Below are 13,219 nucleotides of genomic sequence, written 5' to 3' on the forward strand. Positions count from 1 at the left end.
AGCAAACCCGCCTGACCTGAACCCCATAGAGAATCTATGGGGCATTGCCAAGAGAAGGATGAGAGACATGAGACCAAACAATGCAGAAGAGCGGAAGGCCGCAATTGAAGCATCCTGGTCTTCCATAACACCTTAGCAGTGCCACAGGTTGATAGCATCCATGCCATGCCGCATTGAGGCAGTAATTGCTGCAGAAGGGACCCAAACCAAGTACTGAATACATATGCATGCTTATACTTTTCAGAGGTCCGATATTGTTCTATTTACAATCCTTGTTTTATTGGTTTCATGTAATATTCTAATTTTCTGGGATTGTGGATTTGGGGTTCTCATGAGCTGTACGCCATGATCATCACAATTATAACAAATTAAGGCTTGACTTATCTCGCTTTGCATGTAATGCGTCTGTCTCATATATCAGTTTCACCTTTTAATTCGCATTACTGAAATTAATGAACTTTTGCACGATATTCTAATTTTTCGAGTTTCACCTGTACAATTCTCTGTGAGGGTGCATTCTACTGCAGGGTACCTTTGCTGCCACCACTCAGATTTGATTAGGCAGAATCTGAGACACACTCACACTTCTCCCCCTTCTTGTTTATGTAGTAGTGTGGGCAGTCTCTCTTACTGATGTGGGAGAGTTAAAACTAATGAACAGGATTTGATTGTTTAGCAGAAGTTCTTTAAGTGTGATAGTTACATGTTTTAGAGGAACATAAGTGTAGTGGTTTCAAAGTGTTGTAATAGGTTACAGAGACGTTAATGGTCTTTATTCACTCTGGGGTTCGGGTGCCTTGCCTCCAAAAGTTCCCAGAGAGGTTTACATAGATATAAATAAAATGGCTCCCTGTCCCCAAAGGGTTCACAGTCTAAAAAAGAAACATAAGATAGTCCCCAGCAACAGCCACTGGAGGGATGCTGTGCTGGGGATGGAAAGGGCCAGTTGCTCTCCCCCTTCTCAGTAAAGAGGATCACCACTTTTAAAAGGTGCCTCTTTGCTCAGGTAGCACGATAAATAATAAAAAATGCAGGCCATCGCATCCTCTGCTGCAATGAAGATGGATTGACCTTTGCCCCTGTGTGTGTAAACCTTCAAGATTCTGTAAAAATAATATTACTATTGATAGTGGGGGAAGACAGAATCCGTCCTTAGTTTACATGAAATTAATTTTGTTCAGAGGTTGTTATGGGAACACAGCAGTGTAGAATAAAAGTGGGTGGTAGGGAATATAATATATAGGGAATATATAATTATAATAATATAACACAGAAGTATCCTGTTGTGCAACCCTTTGATTGTTCAAGGGGAATAATGGTTGGTCATAAACCCAGCTTCTAAAATGGCTGCCCTGTTGAAATTGGCATGGAAGTCTTCATGTGGTATAAAGGCAAAACAGATATCCAAAGGCATGTCTGTGCTTGGGAAGTTGATGTATTTTACGTGACAGTATTGGTGCATGAAAATCTGGGTTGCTGAGTAAATATAATTTTAAATTGTACACTTCACTTGCTTGAAAGCATTTCTGTGTACAATGATTCGCTGATTTTAATGCAGCCTGGCAGGTGGTATTCGTAGAAAGACGTTTTCTCTGCTTACCATTTATGCTTGCTAGCTATTTGTGTGTTGGAGAGCAGCCAGGATTTTGAGAAAGTGTAATTTAGCTAAGTAAGTAATCAAGTTTGCAGATATATGCTTTAATACATATGATATTAGTATGATACTATGAACTGCTCTCTTCAGAGGTTTGCTGGGATTCTCTCCCCCCCCCACACACACACTTTAATTTTTACTTTCAACTCCAGGAGAGCCTTGTTGGATCAGGCCCAAGGCCTATCTAGTCCAGCACCCTGTTTTCCACAGTGGCCAACCAGATGCCTTTGAGAAGCCCACCAGCAGGAGATGAAGGCATTCCCTTTCTCTACAATGGTGAGAGCAATTGCTCTCAAAAGAGAGGCTATGCCTTCATTTCCTTCCTAGAGGCATTTGGTTGGCCGCTGCAAAAAACAGGGTGCTGGACTAGATAGGCCTTGGGCCTGATCTAGCAAAGCTTTAATGTTCTCACTATTACACAGGGTTGGGGGGCACAGAATGATGTGCATTCACTTCACCAAACATGATGGGCCACATTTGGATAGATTATTCAAAATGTCCATAGTGGTATTTTGAGGTGGTTTCTGAAGAAAACTTGTCAGTGACTGAGAAATTCATCAGAATTGCTCACCATCCCCACCTCACCCCTAAACTGACAGAAATTGGCCCATGTATTTTCCACATCAAAATTTGGGTAGATGAAATGGGAGAGGCATTTTAGATCAGCTCTAATTTTAAAATATAATTTCTCTGTTTGTACAAATACAAACATAAATGAAGATCTTGGAATGAGGAAGTACATTAATAGCTTTGCTTTATGAATGAACTTGCTGAGTCATGCTTACAGTACGTTAATGGGCATGTTGATTCTAGCTTTACAATAGAATTCATTGTTGGACCACCTTCTCTCTTAAGGTTACATTTTTATCCTACAATAATGGGCGTTAATGAGTCACACCCTTCCTTTAGTTTCTTGCTTTGTTTGCTCATAGGCAAGAGTGAACATGTGTTTCTGATTATTCTTTCTGCTTTTACAAGCCCTTACTGTGCTCAGATATTTTTTGTTGGATAGGCTCACATTGACAAGCCTCTGAAAACTGCAGTAGCATATAGTAACAAAAGTTAATACTGCTATTAGGAGTTCTTTAATTTGGTTTTTAATAACCTGTAGTTTAATGGTATTTGAATGCAGACCTGTTTCTCTTTGTGGCAACATGTATTGGAAGCTGAACAAAAGATGTCCCCTTAGGGCATATGTACACTGCAAACCTAAAACAATTTTTAACAGAAGGTTCATTCCCTTCATGTCCCCCATGGATTTTTAAGAACTGTAGCTCTGCAAGAGTGATGAAGATTCTGTGGAGTGAGCCCTAGTCCCCTTAGTAGAACAACGATTTCCAAAATTCTTTAGGAGCAGAAGCCACGACAAATAAGGCAGTTTAAGCTTACCATAAAAATGAGACGTTAAAAACGAACACATGGATAACAGTCATGATCTGTTCCCATCAGCCCTAGAGGTTCTTTATTCCTTCCTACAGAAGCAGCTTATATTGTGATGTACTTGTGTGACCTGTCAAACTGTGCAACAGTCAAAATGCATGCATGAATCTTATGTTCATAGCACTGGGATTGCAGCACATGGGTCCTCCTATAAGAAATGCTATAGCTAGCTTAAAATCCTTATCTGCATACATATGAGGTTTCTGAGACTGTTTTGAAAGAATCAGATCTACATTTTAATTTTCTTTCTCCTTTTTTTGAAAGCAAATTATTCTTCAAATCTGGTTTTCTTTCAAATTATGATGCTGCTTTCCCCAGAGGCATTTGTTGGACTAGATGATACTTCACCTGGTCTAGAAGACAACTCTTATGTTCTTGATTCCTTACTTTATGACAATATAATCCTATAGACTGTAGCTGTATGAACAGTGATAAACCAATACAAGACAGACATTTATGATAGATCCATCTAATGAGGTTTATAGCAGTCATTTTATTAAAGAAAGAAAATTTAAAAAGATCTACCTTTTAAAATCAAGATGAGTTTTCCCTTTTGAGGATCTCCATATTGTACTGCTTGAACCAAATTAAAAATAATTTGCAACAACTAAAAGTCGTATGGTATTCCATACAGTACCAAGGAATCATGTTAGGAACGGTTGCAGCATAACAGAAATATACTACTACTGGCTGTTGAACTGAACTCTGTGAACTCTTAGATGGACCTGAAGTAAAGATGGTGGCAGGATCTTTGTGTGTTAAATACTGATCTGCCCCAAACACATAGAAAATGTGTGTTCATAGAAGTATCCAATTTTAAGAGCAGAGGAGGTGCGAAAGCATGGTTTGCTGAGCATGGCCTACCACCCTACAGCCTGTTACCCGGACTCCTTTTCCCACCAGCTAGGTTCTGATACCAGAAGTCAGCCCATCTGGAAGAAAAGTGCTGGGACCATGGATTGCAGGGAGATACGATCTGGGAAGGTTCAGCATCCCACACATCTGTCCACCTTTGATCTTGAAAGTGAACTCTCCAACCCCTGCTTTGAACATCATTGGGGAAGATTTGTTTTTAAACATAAGGACCTGGCCCTAAAATGCAGCAAGGATATTTGGTAAAAGGAAGGGAAGGTCATAAAGCTTTGGGGACAATGAAAGAGGATCTACAGTAGTGGTTTTTTTATGTATGAAGAGGCTCATCTTAGGCAGAAACTTTTCAGGGACATCTTTAGACAATGAACATTGTCCTTAGACACCATTTTAATCTGAACTTAACTAGAGAAGGGTCCCACACCGCTTTCAGTGACTTAGGATGCTAAATGTTTAAACCCTTCTCTTTTGTTGTTTGCTATAAAGCTACCGAGTTTATTGTCTCCTTGGAGATGGAGAATTGTCTGAAGGCTCAGTTTGGGAGGCAATGGCCTTTGCTGGGTTCTACAAGCTGGATAATTTGGTTGCTATTCTTGACATTAACCGACTTGGACAAAGTGACCCTGCTCCTCTGCAGCATCATGTGGAAATCTACCAAAAACGTTGTGAAGCCTTTGGGTACGTATGCCTTTGAGATGGTTTGGTGTCATGTTGCCATGGTGCTGTGTAGGATTTTTATATCTGAATTTGAAAGATTTTAACACAAAGTAGTGATGGTCGACAAAAAGGAACAACAAATAATATAAAATAAAGGCAAATACAGGCAGTTAATTGTTTTTAGGATCAGATCCTTTCTACTATATATAACACAAAACAACTGGGAAGGATTTTATCTGTTTTGTTACTTTGATTGTACAGTTTTGGGCAGTCAGCTCATTTAAGTTTTCACATTGTTTTCCAGTCATGTGCTAGCATTACCTGTGGCTTGCGGGTGGGGTGGGGGGACTGTTGTATTCTATATAGTTGTCCTTTATGTTTTGTGATTTTAGAAGTTTGTCCAAGCGGGGATCCTATAGACAGTCTATGAGGTGGAGTCAGAAAGAAAAGGTTGGGAAAGGAGGAGGAGAAAAACTGAGTTGTTTCTGAATAAAGTCTTAGTTAAATGAAATTAAGATTGCTTTGTTGTCTTAAGACTACTTATAGCTTAGGATAGCAGCTATAAAACAGACACAGCTCATTAGTTTTTTTTAGCTTATTTGCTTACAGGTGCTGTTGAAAGCTCCAATTGCAAGTTTCTCTGGAATTAATGGGCCTTACTTCCCAGTAAATATGATCATGATAGTGTATGAATACAGTTTTACTTTTCGAATTCTCAAGGGCGCTAAGGTTTTGGTTAATATAGTGCAATACCATCTGAGCTTCCATGTGTAGCTCCCATGGAGAACATGGCTACTTCCATGCACACAAGGGATCTTTGGGCTTCTGTTTTGTCAGAGAGCATCTCCCCATGCTGCATGGCAAACTGCTTTTTTAAAATAGGGTCTGTGCAAAGAAGAAAACAGTTTTGTTTTGTTTTTAACAAAAATTCCTTTGAGCTTGCCCAAGCTCCTGGGTGTACTTAAATAGCTCTTTGGACCATGGCTACTCTCTCCATCTTGTTACCATTGATCTATAATATATAGATATATTTGCTTCTAGTGTAGTTCTTATTCTTGCTTATTTTGTAAAAAGAAGCTCTTTGTAAAAGCTTTTCTCTTGTAAATCCTTTTAAAGCTAATCTGTTTGCATTCTTAGCTGGCATGCTATCATTGTTGACGGGCACAGCGTGGAGGAACTTTGTAAGGCCTTTGGCCAGGCCAAGCATCAACCAACTGCAATTATTGCCAAGACTTTTAAAGGCAAAGGAATAACAGGTGATGTAAAGTAGCAAAGTCTTGCTCTGAATAGCAGCTACTGCTGTGATTTACTTGCTAGTTGTATTTCTAACATTAGTAAAGGGAAGTAATTATAATATATTTAGCATTTATGTAACACTTTCAAATGTTCAGAAACATTTCACATTCTTTATCTTTGTAATTCTTAGAACCTTGTAAGGTAGTGACTCATTATTGTCCCCATATCGTGGAGGGGAAGTTGAAGCTGAGAGACAGAGTGGCTTGCCTTAAGGCCACTTAGTGAGATTTGAACTGGGGACTTCCTGATTCCTAATTCAGTCTCTTACCCACTTCACTACAATGCACCAGCCCTCATATCATGTACATGGAGCTAAATATGATTAGCGCTCTTATTATAAATATTTAAAACCCATTCCCTAAGTGTAACATGGCTGTATTCCTCCCCACTCCCCCCACTCCAAATGATATTGATATGAACCCCAAAAAATTAGGCACCTCAGCTCCAGTAAGGAACGGTGTTCCATTGCTGCTTTGTAATGCCAGAATACTCTGGTTGTTGGGCTACATGATGGTTTTTAGTGGGAGCATTTTGTCTTGCAGTGAGCCTTAGCTGTAGTCTAATTGGGACATATGCTATACCTGCCCTATATGTGTGCCACACAGTTAGTGTATGGCTGCCTCTGTGCTTGAATGACAGTCTTCTGGTCCTGTGGTAGCAAGCATGACTTGTCCCCATAGCTAAGCAGGGTCTGTCCTGGATGCATCTGAATAGGAGACTTGATGTGTGAGCACTGCAAGATATTCCCTTCAGGGGATGAAGCCGCTCTGGGAAGAGCAGAAGGTTCCAAGTTCCCTCCCTGGCTTCTCCAAGATAGGGCTGAGAGAGATCCCTGCCTGCAACCTTGGAGAAGCCGCTGCAAGTCTGTGAAGACAATACTGAGCTAGATAGACCAATGGTCTGACTCAGTATATGGCAGTTTCCTATGTTCCTATGTTACAAAAAATATGAGCAAGTGTTGTAATGAGGCACTAAGCAGAAGTAGTAGAAACCCACTGTTAAGAGCTTTTTGTCAGCATGATTGTGCTAATCTGAGCCATTTTTGGAAGGGCGGTATAGAAATTGAATTAATAATAATAATAATAATAATAATATTTGTAAAGCTCTTGTTCAATACAGCGTTTTGTACAGTACAAATGTGCTATGCAAATTACAAAAGAACATTGCTGAGAGTTGTGCGTTTTTCTTTTAAAAACTTAATTTTAAAAAGAATTTTAGAATAGAAATTCAAATGTGGGGAGTGTATGGATATTTGGCTAGCACAATGAGTATGCATTGCCATCTGTCCCATGGATCAGGGAATGGTCATAGTCCAGAAATGTAACCATAAGGAAAAGTAAGCTATGTAATATTCCAATTATAGATTCATGTCATGTTCCCCCAAAATTGAAAATAATATAAAGGTTTTTATAAAATTATTTCAAAGTTGCTAAATTAGATTATCCCTGAATGCATTATGCTAACAGATACTTGTATTAAATAGAAGTTTGAGCTAGATTTCAAAATATCATTTGTCCTCTTCCCTACTGCCACATTACATAATCTTGTCATAGTTCAGTACTTGGTAGATGGGAATAATTTTCTACTCTGTTTTCTGGTATGAACTGCAAACTGTCACAAGTGACAGGACATAACAAACATTTCATTAGCCAAACAAGAGAGATCTTTGTGCTTGTTCTGCCTTTTTGGCATTTTGAACCCATTAAACATTAAGCAGAGCAAAGGCACATTACTGAATTTGAACATGCACAAGGATGTAGATTCCAATTTGATCGAGAACAGGATCAGCAGTAATTGCAGTTAATAATGAATTTCCTTGCTGCATTAGGCAAGCATGTAAGATGGTGGGGTTGTGCCACATATTTACACATATCCTTCCTCCCCATTATGTTACATTTTTATTTTCAATTTTGTACATCCATCAGCTGGCTTAAGCCTTTTCAAAAATAGCTAAATAAACTTAGGATATTTGTCATTTTTCAGGAACAAATGCTGTTTAACTGGGCTGCTGCCACTCTGTGAGACTTCTGTATGGCGAAAAGAATCCAGTATTTAGCTCCTGTTACTGTGAGAGCTCAGTCTGTCTGATGCTCTTTCGTGAAGCAAAGAGACGTTTCGTGCTTGCACAGAGTGCCTGCTTATTCAGGTCCTTAATTATAGAATACCTAGCATGTTGTTGTTCCAGACAAGATTATTGATTTGCTGATTTGATTTATTCCTTTATTTAGGCATATAGCCCTTCCTGTTCCAAGGGTTCAGGGCTGGAAGCAGTATCGGAGAAATAAAATACATTATGCCTCATTGCAGAGGCTCATAGCCTAAAAGGCACTGAGCGACCAAGGAGGGAGAACAGCTAGAAGGCACATTCTAACTGAATGGATGCAGAGGAGTGCGCATGTTGCAGCTCTGTTGAGGATGTGATTGCAGGAGATGCCAAAGGAGAGCACTTTAGAAATGAGGTGGTAGAATGAAGGAAGGAACCAGAAGGACAACAGTGGAGCTGGAGTGCATGTGGGAGCGGGGAGAGACTGAGCTGCAGAAAAACAAGGGAAGATTTATTAGGGGATTGTCCAGCAGCAGCAGCAGGCCGTATCGGGGATGAGGCAGGCTTTGCCAGAGAATGGAGGCATTGCTTGCACAGACCTGATGTGCCATTTATTTATTTAAAATGTTTATACCCCGCCCCTCCAGTACACTACTGCTTGGGGTGACTTACAACATTGGCAAATAGACCCAAGTAAGCTGCTAATGTTGTGGCATTAACTCAGGACTCCCCACTAATTTCAGCAGTTTTACAAAATGAATTGCAGTTAAAATTCTTCCTCCTTTAAATCATTTTGTTTAATAATCCATAGGTGTTGAGGATAAGGAAAACTGGCATGGCAAGCCTCTTCCCAAAAACATGGCTGAGCAAGTCATTCAGGAGATTGATGACCGAATCCAGAACAAGAAAAGGCTTTCTCCAGCCCTCCCACAAGAGGATGCACCAGCAGTTAATATCAGAAATGTTAAAATGCCATCTCCACCAAACTACAAGATGGGAGAGAAGGTACTGTGGTTTTTCCTAGCAATGGTGCTTTGCTCAGCAACTTTACTAGTGCAGATCCATATGACCTACGCCTAAGACTTGTTGCTTCAGCTTAGCATCTTCAGGTAAATGCAGGTTGCCACTCCAAGCATGTCTAGACCTAGATGAAGTATGCGTTACTGACAGCTCTGAATTAGGAAGAGTGTCTGCCTGTCTAGCTATTCTCAGTGGAGGTAAAGTGATGTGACTGTTACATAGCTGTCCATTTGGAACTGAACGGTTCAACCAGCACAATGTCAGAAAACATGAGGTTACAGTGACATTGTGGAAACATTACATAGGTGCATAGTGTAAATGTTTAGGATCCTGGGGCTAAGATTTTAAATGATACCCACTACAAATGCCTTAGAAACTGTAGCAAATAACACCATACTTGGATATTGTAGTGCACAGAGAGAAAGATTAGGAACATATTTCAATTGGATCATTGGGTATTAGTTGGGGTTTTTATGTCTTTGGATTGTTGCCTTAAGATCATTTTAGGGTTTTTATTTGTAAGCAGTTAGTTATGTATTTACAGAATATTTGAACATAGTGAGATACTGTCAGGAAACATCAACGTGGTTTTTATCTTCACAGTTTGCTACCCGCAAAGCTTATGGGTTGGCTCTTGCAAAACTGGGCCATGCCTGTGACCGTGTGGTTGCTTTGGATGGGGATACAAAAAATTCCACATTCTCTGAACTGTTCAAAAAAGAACACCCCAGCCGTTTCATTGAATGCTACATTGCTGAACAAAACATGGTAAGTTTTTGTGTGAGAGATAGTGCCATGAACTGAAAAAAGTAGCAATGTGTTTAAATAAACTTGGCCCCCATGTTTCAGCCAAAATATTTATTTATTATGTTTATGAAGTGGTTTATGGAGTGGTTATAACAAACATTTAAGTAAATGAATGGCAGTATCCATTCATTTACCCCTGCTAACTTGGCAAATCCACTTGGCAAAAGGGCTCCTTTTAATGTGGTGATTCTCTTTATTTAGCAGGGGGAGAGTAACTGGCCTTATCCACCCCCAGCACAGTACCTCCAGTGACTGTTGCTGGTGTCTGCCCTATATTTATTTTTAGATTGTGAGCCCTTTGGGGACAAAAGGATCCATCTTATTTATCTGATATTTCTCTGTGTTTATTTATTTGTTATCTCTCCCTGTCCCCTGAGCCATTTTTGGAAGGGCAGTATAGAAATTGAATGAATGAATGATACTGGTGATTAGTTATTTCTGTAGGCCATAGACATTGGTTTGATCTTAGTTTGATATCCTGGTTTGTTGAGATTACTTAAACAACTATTTCTAATAGGAACATGGAAGCTGTTTTCTACTGAGTCAAATAGTGGTCCAACATAGCTCAGTATTGTCTACACTGACGGGCAATGGCTTTCAAAGCTTCAGGCAGGAGGTTTTTCCCAGTCCTACCTGGAGATGCCAAGGATTGAATCTAATACCACCTGCATCATGCAAAACAGATGCTGTGCCATCGAGCTAAAGTCCCATCCTAGTTAAAATGTCACAGGAAATAGTAGTTTAACAAATGCAAACATTTGCATTTAGCCAAGGGCACAAGTGAAGGAGGAGTATGGAGTGTGTGCACACATGCAGGTTCTTTGGCTCTGAAAGAATTAGGGATGGGAAGCTGCAGATGAGGAAAATTGTGACTGAAAAATTACTCCTCCCTGAGAGCCCATGAAGTTCTATTTTCTTCTAAGCCATGCTTTCAGATATTTTCTGAGAGCCACAATAACACAGAATGTATACCTTTCCCCCTAAAGGCTGGAATCTGAAATTCTCTAGATCTTGATTTTTGCACCATATTGCATAACTTTATTTGAATAACCCAGGGCCTGAATATTGCAGCCTTTAAATAATTACATGAGTCTAGGGTCCTTTTGGTTTTTCATGTCTTAATTACTGCAGATAACAGCTTGGGATGGTGATCTGTGGCAAACTGCTTTGGGAGAAATGAGATTGTCCCCTTTCCCCCATCACTGTCCCAATCTGAAATGAGTTCCCATGGCTGCTGTTAGTTAAACAATTTTAAAAAGAAGAGGAGAATCTCAAGCATGGGATTCAAAGATAGATTTAATAGCATCTTGTCCAGTTTGATCCTAAGTTGTTCATACAACACCATATTCTGTAATTCCACTGGGAAAATGTTCAGCAATGCAGTTTGTTGAACATCCCCATGTATGACAGGTAATCTGCATCTCGTCACATGCATCTTCCACAGACTTGGAGTCCATAACTTTGCTCTAGGAGATGAGATAAACTTTGGAAGTCTGCAAAGGATTCCAGGGAACACTCAAATGCCTAAGCATTTCATCATGCTGTCAGCCATTGTCTTACACCGCTTCTGTCTCCCTCTACAGCAGTCCTGTTCTCCCTCCACAGTCCTGTTCTCCCTTCAGCCTGATGTTGTTCTGTCTACATACAGTGCAATTCTTTGGAGCTCAGTAGATCAGGTTACTGGCACATCAACCATTATTTATTCACAAGCTTGAACAAGCATTTGTTGCATCCTTCGTGGACATTTGCACGTTACATTAACTTCTACTCTTATACAGACTGATAAGCTGTCAGTTGTCAATATCTGGTAATAGTTTTAAAAATGAGGTTTGTCAAGCATTTAGTCCACCAGAAATTTGCTTATAAGGAGGAAGATGTAGATTTCCTAGCTTGCTGGTAAGAGGCAGAGTTGGGTCCTGTGACTGAAAAAAACTTAGGTTATTGTCACTATAGTTTCTCAGGCTGTGAATTCATAGAGATGCTTGCTTTAAAGAAAATCAATATTACAATAAAAAGATATTACCAAACACCAACCTGCAGGTAGATGGATTGTTCAAAGCCAGAGTCAAACTCAGATATTCAGTAACACAACTTAAGAACATAAGAACAGACCTGCTGGATCAGGCCCAAAGCCCATCTAGTCCAGTATCCAGATGCCACTGGAAGCCTACAGGCAGGAGTTGAGGGCATGCTCTCTTTCCTGCTGTTACTCCCCTGCAACTGGTACTCAGAGGCATCCTGCCTTTGAGGCTGGAGGTGGCCTAGAGCCCTCCGACTAGTAGCTGTTGATAGACCTCTCTTCCAACTTGTATGCAGCCATTAATTATATGGCTAGTGTGTTGCTTTCTTTTTTGTAGTAGAAGTTGAAACATTACTATCTGGATCGTAATCCATTACAGCCATAAGAATGGGTTCTGTGCCTGTGCAGGACCATTCGGGCAGAATTGACTAGCTCTTCAAAGCACTTAGCCCTGCCTCCTGCACGCGTTGCACTCGTTTAGTTTGGGCGGGCCAGCAGTTTCTCCACAGTTCCTTTCTGAATGGCGTTGCATCGGCACCTCAGACTTCTAGCTCCTCAGAATGACTTTCTGTGTGAGACAGAGAAATAAACGGACTGTTAATATTATTTTTGACCTCGGAACGGACCACACGATTCTAATTCTTTTTTATTTCAACTTGTCCATTGATCTACAGTACTTCTCGGCTCACGACTCAGACTGCCCTATCGTTCTCCACCTTCGTATCTCCCTTGAGTATCACTTCTTTTTGTGTCCTTTTGTCATTGAAAAGAAAAAGACTCTCAATCAAGCGTTGTCTGTTGTAATTCTAAACTTCCCTCATCAGATGACCATGAACTTTGTTTGTTATGTCTCGGAGAGGGCCACAATACCTCTACTTGTCAAATTTGCCTCACCTTTCCCCACCAGACAAGAAAGAACAGAGCCCTTCGTTTACAGGCCGTATTATATGATGATGTTTTGCACCCTGGGACACCGATGCCAGGGTCCCCTGCAGATGCCCCCATACCATTGACATCAGGTATGGGATCGAGGCAGACATCAGGATCGATATTGAGGTCAATGTCAAGATCTGCCTTGATGTGGTCTAAAACCTCGATGGTCCCTGCCTCGTCATCCATGCTTGCACCTTTTAAGACTCTGAAGCCACCTTCCACTTTGACTCACTGAAAACGGCATAAATCCCAACATTGGGCGGCCAACACTGAAACTCTGCGCCTAGTGTTTCATTCAGGCAACTACTTCCCCAGTCTCTTTAGAATTGGAAGCTGACGATACCGAACTTTACCTAGAACAGTGGACTGCACAGCATCTGCTCCACATGCTAGATTCCACTGAGAGCACTACTTCGGCCTCGACCTTCTACAGGGTTTTTAGCCAGGGTCTTAACGTCGATGAGGAAGGCTTAGCTTT

The 13,219-nt window shown here is 40.5% G+C and overlaps 1 protein-coding gene across 2 annotated transcripts in view; it reads left to right on the forward strand.

The window, feature by feature from the left end:
• TKT (transketolase) overlaps positions 1 to 13,219 on the forward strand; it is a 61,541-nt gene that overhangs the window by 19,243 nt on the left and 29,079 nt on the right. For both annotated transcript variants that reach the window (XM_053294342.1, XM_053294343.1), the window contains exons 5-8: positions 4,451 to 4,642; positions 5,759 to 5,877; positions 8,773 to 8,966; positions 9,585 to 9,749. In XM_053294342.1, coding sequence (XP_053150317.1) covers positions 4,451 to 4,642; positions 5,759 to 5,877; positions 8,773 to 8,966; positions 9,585 to 9,749 — 670 coding nt within the window. The remainder of the gene's footprint in view (positions 1 to 4,450; positions 4,643 to 5,758; positions 5,878 to 8,772; positions 8,967 to 9,584; positions 9,750 to 13,219) is intronic.

The sequence above is a fragment of the Hemicordylus capensis genome, chromosome 2 (assembly GCF_027244095.1).
Source record: "Hemicordylus capensis ecotype Gifberg chromosome 2, rHemCap1.1.pri, whole genome shotgun sequence".
Lineage (NCBI taxonomy): Eukaryota > Metazoa > Chordata > Lepidosauria > Squamata > Cordylidae > Hemicordylus > Hemicordylus capensis.